General features: G+C 47.2%; 1 protein-coding gene across 1 annotated transcript in view; it reads left to right on the forward strand.

Annotated features, from left to right (window-relative positions):
* Positions 1 to 15,154, forward strand: part of LOC144141289 (putative phospholipase B-like 2) — an 89,547-nt gene that overhangs the window by 2,506 nt on the left and 71,887 nt on the right. The window contains exons 3-6 of the mRNA XM_077672866.1: positions 4,500 to 4,746; positions 8,281 to 8,387; positions 10,631 to 10,842; positions 13,366 to 13,457. Coding sequence (XP_077528992.1) covers positions 4,500 to 4,746; positions 8,281 to 8,387; positions 10,631 to 10,842; positions 13,366 to 13,457 — 658 coding nt within the window. The remainder of the gene's footprint in view (positions 1 to 4,499; positions 4,747 to 8,280; positions 8,388 to 10,630; positions 10,843 to 13,365; positions 13,458 to 15,154) is intronic.

The following is a 15,154-nucleotide window of genomic DNA, read 5'->3' on the forward strand; positions in this document are numbered from 1 at the left end:
TTATATGCAGTGGGTTCAGGAAAAGATGTTCTAAAAAGAGTGAAACGAATGCCAGTACGTTCATCTGTTAAATCTTTCTTCTTTAAACTTCATAGCGGCACGCTTCCGGTAAAACCCTGGCTGCAGGAAAAAGGACTATATGTACACCCATGGACACTTACTGTAGATTACGCCAAAAGCTGGAAACAATTCAGAACATCTTTCTGGACTGTTGGAATGCGGTGTTTCACTGGGACATCCTCCAACGAACTCTGAAAAAAGACTTACCATTAACGCCTTATGGCATTCGCTTTTTTCCCGTAAACAATGATGGAGGCGTGCCCTATGATATGTTCATGGCACTTAGTCTGCATTCTATGTGGAAAACTCGCATGGCGGTTCAAAATGCTGAAGAGGATGCTCGCACAGTGCGAGAGTACTTCATTGAAAGCGTTGCTTATATATGAGAAGTTTATCGAGTCATGCCGGAAGAGCCTGATTGGTTACCCATTCTGGATGTTCTAGCGCAGTTTAAGATGTTTTAAGCCACTCCCTTCAGCCGATTGGTGGCTGGAGCTAGTAATTTGTGTACTGAACAGTGCGTGTTGTGTTGTCGCCAAGCAGGCAATAAAGAAAAAAAAGAATCGAGTCACAGACAGACAGACAGACAGACAGACAGACAGACATACAGACAGACCGAAATGTCTGGGTTTAAGTAGCCCAAGAAATACTATCGTCTTTAAAAACCGCAATTATCCAGCATAGACCTCAGATTCGTCCAGCAATTCCAGTAGCTCTACCCGAATGACGTTTCAGTTACGTTCGGGGATTTTAACGCTCACCATGTGGCCTGGAGTTATGAGAAGACCAGTGCTCTGTGCAAGCGCATCATGGCAGACGCGACGGCATGCGGCCTGACATTGCTCAACCCACCGCAGAGGTACACTCGATAAGGCAACACAAAAAGCAAGCTGACACGACACCTATTCTCTCATGGGTGTCGCATCTAAAGCTGGCGCTGTGGAAAATCTACAAGGACACGTTAGGAAGTGACCACCTGCCGATAATAAATCTCAGCACTGGCTAACCACGTCCACATCGAGCTAGCGCTGGGTCCCACGTCAAGACGGCGTACATTTCGCACTGAGACAAGTATCGGTGCATTTTAATGGAACAGCCACGAGCCGCCTGAATTCCAAATCTCACCGACCAGTTGCGCATGGCTTACGAATATTCTACCAAGAAATTGCGCGCCCCTCCAGATCACCCAGAGCAGACAGACACTTGGTGGCGCTGTGGAACCGCCGTTTGCGAATGTTTGGTCATTATAAAAAGTGTGGTCGGGCGCCATATCTCAAGAAAGATTTCCTCGAGGTGCAGAAGAAAGTCGAGTCACACTAAAGCACTAGCCACCGAGCGTTGAATGGATGTGTGCGAGACCATTAATGGGCGCACACACACACTTCCAAAGTCACGGCTTTTATGCGATCCCTCCTAGGAGAGCACAAAACAATTAACGGTGCTGCACGGGTCGCACTTCCCATAGGTTTCAGCCTACACGAGCTCGCCAAAGAGACTGCCACCACATTTTTGCCTCAGACGACTCACCTTTCTGCAATTACCTACAAATGGAACGGTATGTCTGCCGATGAGGAGGCTACAGCGTACCTTTCATAATGACTGAAATGAACCACGCCCTGGAACAAGCGAACACTACCAGCACGCCAGGGCCGGACAAAGTATGCGTTGCCCACTTGCGAAACCTGCCGGAAAGCCACAAGCCAGCACTTCATGATGAAATAAACCACATCTAGGACAGTGGCGAGCTACCTAAAACATGTAAAATCTCAATAGTAAAACCCATCCCGATGCTACGCCAGTCGCCTCTTTCTCCGTCCAACCATCGACCAATCCCCTTGACATCGTGCGTGTGTAAAATTATGGACAGCATGGTAATACACAATTAATATGGTATGTGGGGAGTACCAGCTGTTGCCACCAACGCACTATGGCTTCGTATCTGGACTGTCTACTCAAGACATGCTACTTCGTCTTCGAGAAGACGTGCTTTACAAGTACCCAACCAGCCTCGTGCCGTGGTCGGTATTGATATTAGGACGGCTTTTGATTCAATTCCGCAAGACACTGTTCTGACCAAGACCCGAGAGCTCCATATATGCGGGAAGTTTTATAACTTCATCGCAGCCTTCTCGCTTGACCGCACCTATCATGTACACATAGGCCAGGCGACCAGTGCTATACATCACACCAACGTCGGAGTGCCTCAAGGATCAGTTATTGCGCCTACCCTCTTCAACAATGCCATGCACGGGCTTCAGTGGAGTCGGAAGCGGTAGCCGACTATGTCACCACGCCGACTATGTCAGATGCCGACTATGTCACCATTTGGTCGCCCCAGGGTTTCATAGGTGCCCAAGAGGCCATGCTCCAACAGGCGCTGGACATCATACACGATTACACATGCCGTGTTGGCCTCCCTTTTGCCCCAGATGAGGCCGCATTCGTGGTCATTCACGGGGGCAGGCGTTCAACGGCGAAACAAGCGGAGAAGGAAGCATGCAGATGGCGGATTGCAAGCCAAGAGATTTCAAGAAAACTGTCCATCAGAATTCTGGGCATGTATCTAGACGAGAATTGTACCGCCTCTACCTGGTTCCATGAAACTAAAGACGTCTGTTAAATTCGCGCATCGTACTTATTTATTTATTACCTCCCAGCAGCTAGTTGTTGTTCGTTTCGTATAGTGTTTACTTTCGTGGTGTTTGCTTTTACGCTGACCGAGCTGACTTTAGAGCGACGGGCGTAAGGAGAAACCGTGGAAGCTCGTTTGTTATTCGCCGCACTTTTGTGTTCACCCGACGCGCGGGCACGGAGACGACGCCTAAAACGCGTCGGTCACTCCATGATAGCTGAAAGGGATGTAGCGTTCAAGGGGGAATTTCGTTGCGTTCGTTTGAGAAGCTGGCGGAGGATGACCATTGACATTTTAACGACCCCGATTACCGCCACGAGAACCCTGAACCGGACAGGAGCTCGAGGTCGGTCAACGAGTGAAGTCTTGGCTCAAACATAGGAAAAGGTCATCAGACGTTCTGTCTGTGATAGTTGCACTGCTCAAAGTTACTGGGCAAAATTTGCAGTTCGTCACACGTCTAAACCTGGCGACTCCGCGGCTAGGATGCGTCAATAGGTAGGCGACCAGGCTTTGGTAGGCGCTCCACGTGTCTAGAAAGGACAGAAATTTTGGCTGCGCGGAGCACAACAGAGCCGATTCCCGTCGTTAGGTCTGCTTTTAGTGGAAGGTTTCGTTTCTGTTCTGTTAAAGACCTTTGAGTTTCTGTATGAGAGTTAGAGAGGTGAGTCACGCGGCTATTTTAGACGTACCTAGCTTTGTTTGTCACGGTGGCCAAACAGTGGCCTAGTGTGGGCTAATCAACGAGCCATCCTCCCTCTCATGTTGTGACGTCTATTTTGGGGGAGGATTTTGTTGGTAAAACTGACGAGTTTGATATTTTCGAGGAAAAGACAAAATAGAGTCAGGAGAGGACCTTTTGTATGCAATCATGAGCCGTCAGTGCTGTAAATACGTAATGCAAATAAAGGATGCATATTCTACATTTTGAGTTTTCTCGGAGTAACCCGTCGTCAGCTATCTGTCTTCGGCCAACGAGCCAGCAATCGTCGTTTCATCGGATCATCTCTTCGAGCATCCACGTCGGCAACCAATCCACTCGGAATTGAGAAAGTGCATCGACTATCACGTGCGCGTTTACTCACTCTCCGCGCTATCTCGTATCCCTTCCGTAGTCGCTACGGCTTGCCCGTCTCTGGAGAATTGGTTGCACGAATCTTTAAAAAACAAAAAAATAACAAAAGCATAGGCAAAATTATGGGAAAGTGCGAACCATACAGTAACGCCCTGAGTTTCCAAAAAAAATGCAGAATTCGCTACAGTTTCATTTGTAATCGAGGCCAACACGGCATGTGTAATCGTGTATGATGTCCAGCGCCTGTTGGAGCATGGCCTCTTGGGCACCTATGAAACCCCGGGAAGTTATAATTTTGAAACCCCGCCAAAACAGGCAAAATGTATAAACATATTGAAAATGGTGAACTGTGTAACGCCCTGAATTTCCACAATAACGTAGATTTCGCGAACACTCCACCTTTACGTTATAGTAGCGTAAATGGCGATAACTGGCCGGACCGGATTTACGAAAACGATAAAATCTGGCTATAAAGACCTCACACTCAAGGCAAGTGGTATAACAATGCTACGCATTAGCGGACAATTCTCTGAAATTTCGAAGAATTTCTTATATACTGCGGATCCTATCAGGATTATTTCTAGGAATAATGTAAGTGTCACACGGTTTCCACTACAGCCTACACTTTAACAGTAATATACTTCTCATAGTTCATTACGATATCCAAAACAGAACAGAGAGCAGAAGAGCCCCACCGCTTTCGCCCTTGTGATCAGTTCTCTTTTGCTCCAGGTGGGCGTCCGTGTACGTGAAGACCGACTCCCGCTACAGAGATTCGGAACAGGCGTACGCGGCAGGTTTCGCAGAGGGCGCTGCCACGAGCAGCATGACGGACGAGCAGTTCGCCAACGTCTACGCACACTACTGCGACCCGGACCCGGCCTTCTGCGAGAGGCTCTTCGCCTTCTACCGCGCCAACCTGCGCTCCATGTTCGACAATGCCGTACGGTACAGCGACCACGACCCCTTCTGGCATCAGGCGAGTGGAACAACTCACTCATTTGATGGTCAGTTATTCTTCACCCTATACAGTTTGAATGTCTGTGAGTATTCTGTTGAGCAAGCAGGAATCTCGGCCAACGTGAACTGTTTAAAATCACGACCGCAAATTTCCTATAGGTGGTATTCATTGAAGCGTTTACCCGTCAATTTCGTCACTTGCCCACACTGGAAACGTATTCCGACATGGCCTAAGCTCCCCCGACCTGGCGTCGCTTGTGCCACTCCGCCGGCACGCCGAACAAAAAAAAAAGAGCGCCGTGCGTCGCCTGCTCCGTTTTAAACCGATTCTCAACGCTGTTGTCCACAGAGATGTTATTAATCGCGTTCTTACATTTGACTCCCGGCATTACTTTGCGTTCTGTGGGGTAGAGTTTGGAACATCCAGCACAAGTCATATGCTTAGCATGGACAAGTACCGCCATCGCGGGGAACCAGAGGCAACCAGTAACAGCGCACTCGCATGATTACCGCATGCGTGCCTCACCAATGAATACAAGCTATAGTTTTTCAATCCACGGGCCATGAACGTTCTTGAGTCACAAAAGATAGCTTCTGGTAACGGGCACAGCTTCACCTCCGCTACAAAAGACACCTTCTTGACCTGAAAACGCTACAAATATTAAACACTTTGAGACCTTTCACTACAGTGACGTAATATAAGCCAGCACTCAAAACATAGGTATTAGTGTGGTACTGCGCATGAGCATTTAGGTGGTGCCAACAAACGGAACCAGATGCCCGACTACCATCGTCCAGTCTTGTTACTGCTTGGTAGCTGCCCTCGGCGGCCGCGAAACGCACAAACAAGATTCTGTGAGGAGTTGGAGACCTCAGGGTAGCTGGGAAGTGGCAACAGCTCAGGCTCTTTCAACAGCGGAGCGGTTGTAGCTGGCCGTACTGTGGGGCGTGTAACGTGTTAAAAATGCAAAAAAAAATGTCGCGCGCTTGTGAGCGCGTGCCTCGTAGCGAAAGCCCAATCTCTCCAGCTCGCGCAGAGGACGTGGCAAAAAAAACTGCGGAAACCCTGAGGAGCGCCTCCATTTGCATAGTAACTGACAACGCCAGATCTGGAGAAACACTTGCTCCACGGAACCTCGACGCGACTCCAGGAACACCGCACATGCGTCGTGCATGCACGCAAATGTAACGCTTGGCATGACGAACATGACGATACCGACGCATGTGTCGGTGACTACTACTAGCACAGGCGGCTAGCGATGACAGAACATGTAAACAAACAAGTTGCAACTTGTACAGATGCGTTGTGATGTGTACTTCAGTGCTCACGTAGAAAGAAATTCTGCATATTGGCTATGGCTCACGCCTTCCGCGACCAAATGCAAGCTTCGCCAGTTCCTTTTGAAATATAATAGGTGTCATTGTTCTCTGGACGAAGCAGTCGCTTTAATGTACCAAACGTACTTTGTCTAGCCCCTTTAAGCATTTCTATGCAGATGCACACCCGGCGTGGGAACCAGCCATCACGACTGTAACGATTGTGTGTCATAAGTTTGCTGCATACATTCCGATAATAAAAATGTCTGTCCACCAGTCTACCTGTGCAAGGAAGTGAAGCGAACTTTAAAGAAAGTTTGTGTGTAGCGCTCTGTGGTAATACATGGGATCGCGGAGAGCTCTCTAATAATAGACGATCATGCCTTCGTACAATGATATAAAACTGATTCTTTTGCAGCTAAAAATGTCTTACCGACAATGCATTGAAATATTCAAGCCAAGCTGACTTGAGATAGACTCGATGTATAGCTTCAAGTAAAAAAGCGCTAAAGACTACAACAGAAAATGGTAACAACGAGACAAATGCACTATAAACAACTGGTTTTGTTAGTTTTTAGTAGCGCATCTGTCCAATCCTTCTTTGATTTTTCTGTTGTGTCGTTTAAAACTTTTTTTCTAGAAGAAATATGCACCAACAAGCCTAAATGCATATTTTATCTATGTATAGCGTAATGGCAGACGCAATTACCTGATAGCTTTTACTTGGAAATTTCTGAAATTTTATTTCTTTCCTTGTTTTACTTTTCAGGTCCTATCTCTGTTGGCAGCTCAAAAGCATTTCCTTTTGTTTCAACGATCATTCGATGTACAGTGGAACCCCATAATACGACTTTCATGGGACCGCCAGAAAGCGTCGTATGACCGGGGTGTCGTACGACCGGTGTGCGGCTAAATAACGGCCAATTAGACGGTCTCGCGCGACAGGTGGGCTAAGAACCTATTTACACTACATTTTTAATACGTTCTTGCGTGATTTGTGCACCATCAGCTGTAATCCCAACTTAAAAAAAGCAATGCCCATACTGTGACCTCCCTCCCCTCCATAGCGTCGACTAGTCCGCCAGCCAAGCTCCGCGCCCGGCGCTCTTTATAGACCGGCAGGCCCGCACCTTGCGGGCGCTAGATAAGGCCTACGTGGTCGATCAAATTCAGGGGGGAAGAGTGAGTGTGAAACTGCCAAGGCCATTCGAAACGAACGATAGTACAAGGAGGAGCTGAAAAAAGCGTCATTGCATACATGGTGGAGACTACCTTTCAATGGTCCCGTGCCGTCGCTATTGGGTCAAAGAGCTCAACACAGATGTTTTTGTTTCCCACTAGAGCCAGTATCTCGAAAAAAAACAGGCTTGTTCAAACTGATCGAGTAAACCGTCTGGCGGCGAAAATTTTACCTTGGTCTTACCTAAGTCATTTACCTTGGTGACTTACAGCGGCGGCCAGCGAGCGAACCAGAATGGCGGTGCAAATGGGTACGTGTCTCCACCTTTGCTGCAGACACCCGTGAATTGAGTCATTCTACCAAAGGAAGCTCCGGAGTAACAACACGGCTTTGAAAGATATTGATAAGCAGAGGGCTGAGATATAGGGAGATAGCCTTATGGAAGGAAGGAACTTCGATGGAGCGGGCGTAGAGAGCGGCTGTTCGGTCATCGCTGTGGGGTTGCGTCGTATGTGTTTTCGCGTTCGTTAGCGTCTCGACGAGAGCTTCGAATTCATGGTCCACCTGCCACCTGAACGTCGACATCTTGCTGTTGGCGCGCTAACGCACTGCTGCTGCGTGGGGCCATCGCAGAATATTTCCAGCCAACGCCTGCTTGCTAGCGTCTGTTCAGCAAGTGGTCCGACCCACCAGCAGACCTATGCACACTAAGCGACGACAAACGGGGATTAAGAATAAGGAACGTCAGGACTAGGTGCCGAAGCGGAGAAAAACATCATAAAAACACCGGTTTATCCGTGCCAGCGTCCGTCGTATGAAGCGGACCGCGTACATCCGAGCGCCATATCATCGGTGTTTTTATAGCATTGTTTCTAAGGCGAGTTTCCCAGGATCACGGTGATCCGTCATAAGAAGCGGGTCGTCGTAAATCCGGGGGACGTATTTGTGGGGTTCCACTGTATAATCTTCTGAAACCTCTTGCATATATTGCTAACTGCTTCCGTGAACATTCTTAAACCATACACACAAGACACACAAATGACTCCTAATTCGCAGGTAGAATTGGCTCTGCTTCAAATATCCGGGATGCAGCGTGGCCTCAGTCGAGCAACCACCATCCCGTACGAGCCTTACAAGCTTCCTCCAGACATTGAACGACTGATGTGAGTACGCACTTGTGTGGATATCCTTTTTTCGAATGCGGAGGCAGGTTCATATTTTGGGTGTGGTGTAAAACGTTTACTGGAGCGGGGTCAGTATCTCAGAAACCGTAATTATGTGGCAGGTAATTTTCCAATGATAGAAACTCTAACAATGACCAACAGCCACCAGAGTACTGACACGAGGAACTGTCGTGTAAACGTTTTTTTATAAGTTGTTGCTGAAAATGAAATCCTTTTTTAAGCGTTGCAGGCGTAAACCATGGTTTAGCAACCTTTTTGTCATCCATATGTTTTTACCTATGTGATCTCTTTTGCCTCTTTTTTGGCGTTACGGAGGTGAAGGCAATTATTAGGCTATAAGCAGAACAGCCAGCGCGGTATGCATACTACTTCCGCCATTAACAGTGCTATGAATGGTTCTGGTGTTGGGTGTTGGAATAGGGAGAAAAAATAACCTTGATAGATAAGCCGCGTCAACTGCGGTAATATTGTGGGAAAGCTCGTTTCTGGGATCAAAGTTGCAATTTCTGTGCTACAAGTTAGGCACTACTTGGTTCTTGTTTCCCCTATTGCGAATCAAATGTTGTCAACTCTCAATGTCTCTGAAGTGTGAGCTTTTACCGTGGCATACATGCGTTCCAATGAACTTGTGAGTGACATATTTTTGTTTATTAGTGTCATCCGTTTGGCCTAATTGCTGATTTTTCAGAACGGTGATCAGTGGTGAGTGTGTTGAGGAATAGGAGACCTAACGGCAAACGTTTAACATCCCAATCTCCTTGCTCAAAATGTCTCCAGCTCCAAGCGCAAATTACGTAAAACGCGCAAGGACCAGTCGCATTAACGAGCGACAGTTGCTTCGCCGCCCGAGCCCTCGGGCGCGGCACGGGTAGGCCAGCCGTATCTGGTCTAACTTCTCGGGGGCGCAGCCGGCCCCCTACAGTAGCCTTACCGGCACCACGGGGCGCGATACTAGGACGCTCGTGTTATCTAGTGGAATACAAAATTTCCACCGGGGAAATCGGCAAGAAGGCATCAAGAGTATCCCCCATAAAACCGGAAGGAGAGGCAATGCAGCTTCGCTTTAGAACACATGTTATGGCTGGTCCCGACCGAAGCCTATGCATGCATGACACAAGCAGACGAGGGATGTGCTAACAATGCCAAAGTAACTGGCCGGGAACACATGACCTTACTGGTCATGCTGGGACACGCCAGTAAGCGGACCATCCACATGAGCACGTCGGCATTTTCCTTTTCGCCATAAAATGCCCATTGGAAAATGTACCATGTAAAATGTACTTGAAAAATTATCCTCATTATATCTCCATCGGTAAAGCGGTCTCTACAGGTTGCATCAGATTCAGGTGGCTGCCTTCGAAGGCTTTCTGCTGCCAGAGTCACAAGCCTTCATGACTGCATAAACGCTATGACACCTTTGTGGGTACCGTGTAAAAGTGCGATATTGTCACATGGTCAAGGACAACGCGGGGTTGTTGAGGGAATAGTCGTTATTGCAGGGAACTTAGGCCTTGCGAAGAACTTAAGCAATATGCAATGTCGCGAAGCAGTCAACCAAGTGACTTGGAGAAGACGAACGTCGGCGAAACGAAGCCCGCGGCGAATCTTCTTCACGCATTTTTCTTCGGTTCTTTCGTTGCTAGAAATAATGGTTTCTATCGAGGAAATTTTAGACTAGATAGGAATAGTCTGGGAAAGCGACCACAATGCAAAACCCTTTTCCGATCAAGACAAGGTTAGTGGTGCGGTGCAAACAAGGAATGAACACACGCTTCTAGGACACAATATGAGCTTAGGGGACGCGGTAAAGTTCCAGTAACAAAGCATAAATAGACGAGTCACAGGCATGGTTTTCAGCAATACGAGGTCTTCTAGCGTGTAAGCAATCTGGTTGATAGATTGCAAGCTTCAATACGTCGAAGCTTCACCTGGGTTACGATGCACACCGCAGTGGAGGGCTCCGGATTAATTTTGACCACCTGGACACCTTCAACGTGGCCTAAATGTAGCCAGAGGGGCGTTTTCGCTTTTGGTCGCCATTAGAAAACTAAACACAGTGACCGGGAATCGAACCCGCGTTCTTGGTCTCAGCAGCACAACGGCTCAGCCACTGGGCCACCGCGGGGGGTCCTTGGAACAATCTGTCATTTCTGACTGAATTTTCCGGGGACCGTACTTCCACTGCAGTCAGAATTATAACTTCATTGTGCTTTTCCATGCAGACTGCTCAACCTGTACAAAGACATCGGAGACCTGGAGTGGGCGTTCAAGAAGCGTGGACCCAAGGCGCCCCGGGACCTCGGAGTGGCTTTCTTCAAGATGGGCCGGGACAACAGCGAGGCGTTCGCGTCACACGCGACCTGGGGCCACTACGGCACCATGAACAAGCTTCTCAAAAAGTACGAGTTCCATTACGGCTTGCTGCCCGGATCTGGTGAGTCTCTTTGTAGTTGTGCTAATGAATGCGAAATGCTTAAGCAACAACGTGGACTTGCTTGCTCCTCTGCCTGAAGGTCTTGGTTGTACACGGTCGGTTTAAGTTAATGCGTACAGTTCCGTGATCGAGTCCTGGTAAGTGCTATTAAGCAACTGTTTGACGAAACAGGACTAGCTCATTTCGAATACGAACTCCTTGTTCTGTAAAGGTGCCCGCCACCTTGGTAATTTTCGCGCCTGTAGAAAAATCAAGGTAGCCACAACAGGATCCAGGTGAGGAGATTGTGATGCCAGCATTAGCGGTTTCTTACTAGCGTTACACTATGAATCGTCGGTCGAGTAGACGTCGAGGAAACCCGACGCTCTAGCAGAGGCTACTCAAGGTTTACCATGATTTTCACACTGATAAACTCCGTAGGGAAATCAGGCGCTAATGTTCATGCGAGCAGCCCTTCAAGGAGTGGGGCGCCATGTAGGGTGTAAGTACGTTATATCGTTACTTGGCACAGCTCGCCGATGAGCTCAAATATTTTGTATAGACGCGAAGAAAATAACAATAATAAGTGTAAGAGATCATAACAGATGATTTAAAGTTGTTTTATTGATAAAAAAGTGTAGATTGAAAATATTGATTTCTTAGGGATTTTTGTGGCTTTCCGCAAGACGAAGGAGCAAGAACATTTCAGCCCCTTTTGCGGATTTTGGATTCCAAAGCGGAAACAATCCACCTCGCTAGCCAGGCCAGGAGACGGGGAAGGTTGCCAGGCGCTATGCTGCGGCCACTACAGCATGGGATTACAGCTAGATTTCTTCAATATATACCACTTGCGAAATTCCGCTTCAGAATCCAGGTGGCGCTTGCCCTCCTGCCACGTTGAACTTGAGGGTGATGATGATGATTGCTATTGGTTTCCCCTTTGCAGCGGGGTGATGACGTGACATTTTACTGATATAATGATTCCTATTCGTTTCCCCTTTGAAGCGGAGAGGGGCAGGTGTACTGGGGCGCCCCTAGCCGACGAAAATTGAACTTTGCTAAACTATCACTCAAACAGAAACTTTCTGTAAAACAACGCTTGCTTTTTAAACAAGAAGACATACATAAAGAAAAATTTGCTTTCGTTTTTACTGTTCTTCTTTTTATGACTTACAGCAGCAGCCACGCACACATGAGTAATAGTTCAACTTTTCTTCGCTAGAAGACAGGCTAGTCAACTTGCCCCGTGCATGGCCCATCCAGGGGGGAGGAGCAACCGAAGACTGGCTTGTGATACGTGGGGCCTATGGAGAGTTTCCCGACTGACACATATCGAGTAACTCTGATTACAGCCGTTCAGTCTCATACTAATGTAAACTAGAGGGAAATCCTGCGCTGCAATGGCGGACCAACGTGGGCGCCGCCATTGCAACGAGCGACGTTCCTGGCCTAATTGGCTTGGCTAGCCACAAGGCCTCTTTTTTTCCTCGAAGCCTAAATCAATGAAAAAGGTAACATTTTTTGTTCATCGTATCGACGCTTGTAAATATTCTCTGACATATAAATCTTTTTAAACCTTCCATTTTACAATAACAAAACAAATATGAACAATTTTTGACAGTAATATAGTGGCTTTGTTGCAGCCAGGGCCAACTTTAAAGCCTGTTTTTGAATCATGCCAAGGACAAGTGGAACGTGCCTGCTTCGTACATGACCTAACGCTCGCTGAAGCGCGGCTCCCCTAGACACTGGTGCCAGATTTCCCTCTGGTATATATGAGTGTAAACTTCTATGAATGCAGCGACAGATATTATGTTAGTATAAGCCTGTGCGTCCCAAACTGGTCTGTTGCAAAGTGCGTTACAAAATAGCGGTGTGATACCACGTAGGGTTAAGTGCCCGCTTGATCCACTCGCTACTCCACGGAGACCAATGGTCGATTCGAAAACGGTGTCTCGTTTTTGCAGCGTTTGGAGTGTTCTTTGTCCAGGGGTAGGGTTTTGGGGACATGACTTCTTGACAGCGTCCGCAAAGAGCGTACCTATGAATATAGCAAGAGGAGCAAGTCACGGCCAGCGTTCACTACGGCTGTACACGAGCTGTCACGGTTTCAGTCGCCATAATAAACGGGCTAGTAATCGCAGGGTCAACAGTGAAGGATTACTTTAGTGACGCGGAAAAAAACGAGAGCGTTAAACTGTGAAAAAGAAAAACTGCACATACGACGAGGACACAAGAGAAGACGACTAGACAAACATGGCGCAAACTCAACTGATTTTTATTTGAGTGAAGAAACACAATATGAACGAAAATGCGTTCTACGCATGTGCGACATTATAAGGCGCAAAATATAGGGGGAAAAATGAAGCAATGAAGGACAAAAACCGAATTCATTCTCCTGATCACGTGCCAAAACTGAATTATTTCAAGCGTCTCAAATTTTGAGAAGGATATTACAATAAAGCGTTAATTTTACAGATGTCCCCTGCAGTGTCGTTTAACTATAGGGAGAACGATGCATATATGTTATTTTGTTGCACCCAGGACATCCCGTGTGGTCAACTGTGGTCACATTCTCAGGCTACCCTGGAAGCATCTCCTCGGGTGACGACTTCTACCTCACGGCCACGAACTTGGTGCGTTATGCGATTGTTGGTAATGTCGGGCACTTTCATCGTGTTTGGTGGCCGACAATGCAGTGTTCAACAGGCACATTTTGCGCGATTATGTATGTGCCGAAACGCTCAAACTACAGGGTTTTAACGCTTAGAAGCACTGGGCTATGAGGCGGGCCGTAGAGAATGCCGAAGACATTCCACCGGAAATTAGGTCGAAGCTACAAATTGCTCTCCTGCCAAGAAATATGACCCCTCAGCACCATGAAGGCAGAAGAACAGTCAGGGCACAAACCCTTGAACTTCCCACTGCGCCACAAAGCCGACACAGATTGAAAGGCTACGAACGTGCCTTATATCCTTGACTCATTCAAACTACGTCAAGATGCTGCTGATACAACGCATTCACTACAACCAACTCCCCAAACACTAAACGTTAACGCAATACACCCACCCCCTATGCGATGCATTTACTCGAGTCCCAGTCGCGGAGAGATGCTTTAAATTTTTTTTTACAATAACAGGAAACGCGTAACAGCCCCTGTTACACACATTTCTTAGGGCAGTAATCGGAAAAACTGAAAGTGCGCGCAATCCTGATAAACATTTTCGCATAAGTTCATGAAAAAATTGTGAGTTTTTATGGAGCAGTTTCTTGCGCAAATAAGAATATCTTGCGGTTGCTACATGTAGCCACCGGGAAAAGCCAGCGCTACAATCTGTTACGATCACTTGGTCCAGAAGAAATGAGTTAGAAAAAAAGGAAGGTGCACAATTTGACATTAATCTTATTTTCGTGACAAAAATTTGGCAATTCTGCTTTTGTTTCAGCATTTGGGTTCCGTAATTAGTTCTCCAAGCGCCATGCTTACAAAGTTTATTAGTTCGATTGCGACACTGCCTAATATTTTGCGGTAAGGGACGAAGTGATGTATTTTTATTACGTTATGTGTCAGGAAGAGCTTGGTGGGAGTGTAGGCACAAGAGTTGTTAGATGTATTTCTTAAGTGTCTTGCTTTGCAGGGCATGAATCACATGTACATTTAGGCTATGGGATTCCGTCTCATAGGGTAGCAACAGTTAATATGCGAGTAAAATAACACGTTATATCAAATGATTTTCACTCCTGTGGGCAGCATGGTTTCGAAAATTAAGGTTAATCAAAATATTCTCCATTATTTTGACTTAATATTGTTGATTCGTGTTGTCAAATAGCGTAGACGTAAGTAAAGGACGATTTATTGCAAATCTCGTATAGACAGATCCGCATTAAACATGGAGATGCTCGTTTGCACAGCCCTACTAACGTGAGGCCGAACGTTCGGAACCCCATACAAGCCACGGCCTTCGCATCTGCTTCGTCACCGTGCCGTTGCTGATTACAGAGGCCGGTTGCATAAAGCGCGCGAGACACGTGGACGCCTGGTTCATGCGATTCGCATGCCACTGATAGTTACAATGGTCGCCACTACCAGTCATAGGCGTGAATGTGAGACACATTACCTAAAGTGCGCGTGCGATGCGTCGTCGGCGTTGTCCTGCCCACTGTTTCCATTCTATGGTGGCCTCCCGGTCTAGGCGCGTTCCGGCCGATTGAGAGATGTGCAAGAGAAATCCGAGAAAGAAAATAAAACATTTAACAACTTGATGTGAAAATGAACAGTGCTATTCCGTTATACATTGCATTTTTATATGATCAGTAGAGCGGTGTGGGAACA

Source organism: Haemaphysalis longicornis, unplaced genomic scaffold (assembly GCF_048455015.1).
Source record: "Haemaphysalis longicornis isolate Haplotype H1 unplaced genomic scaffold, Haemaphysalis longicornis Haplotype H1 scaffold_6, whole genome shotgun sequence".
NCBI lineage: Eukaryota > Metazoa > Arthropoda > Arachnida > Ixodida > Ixodidae > Haemaphysalis > Haemaphysalis longicornis.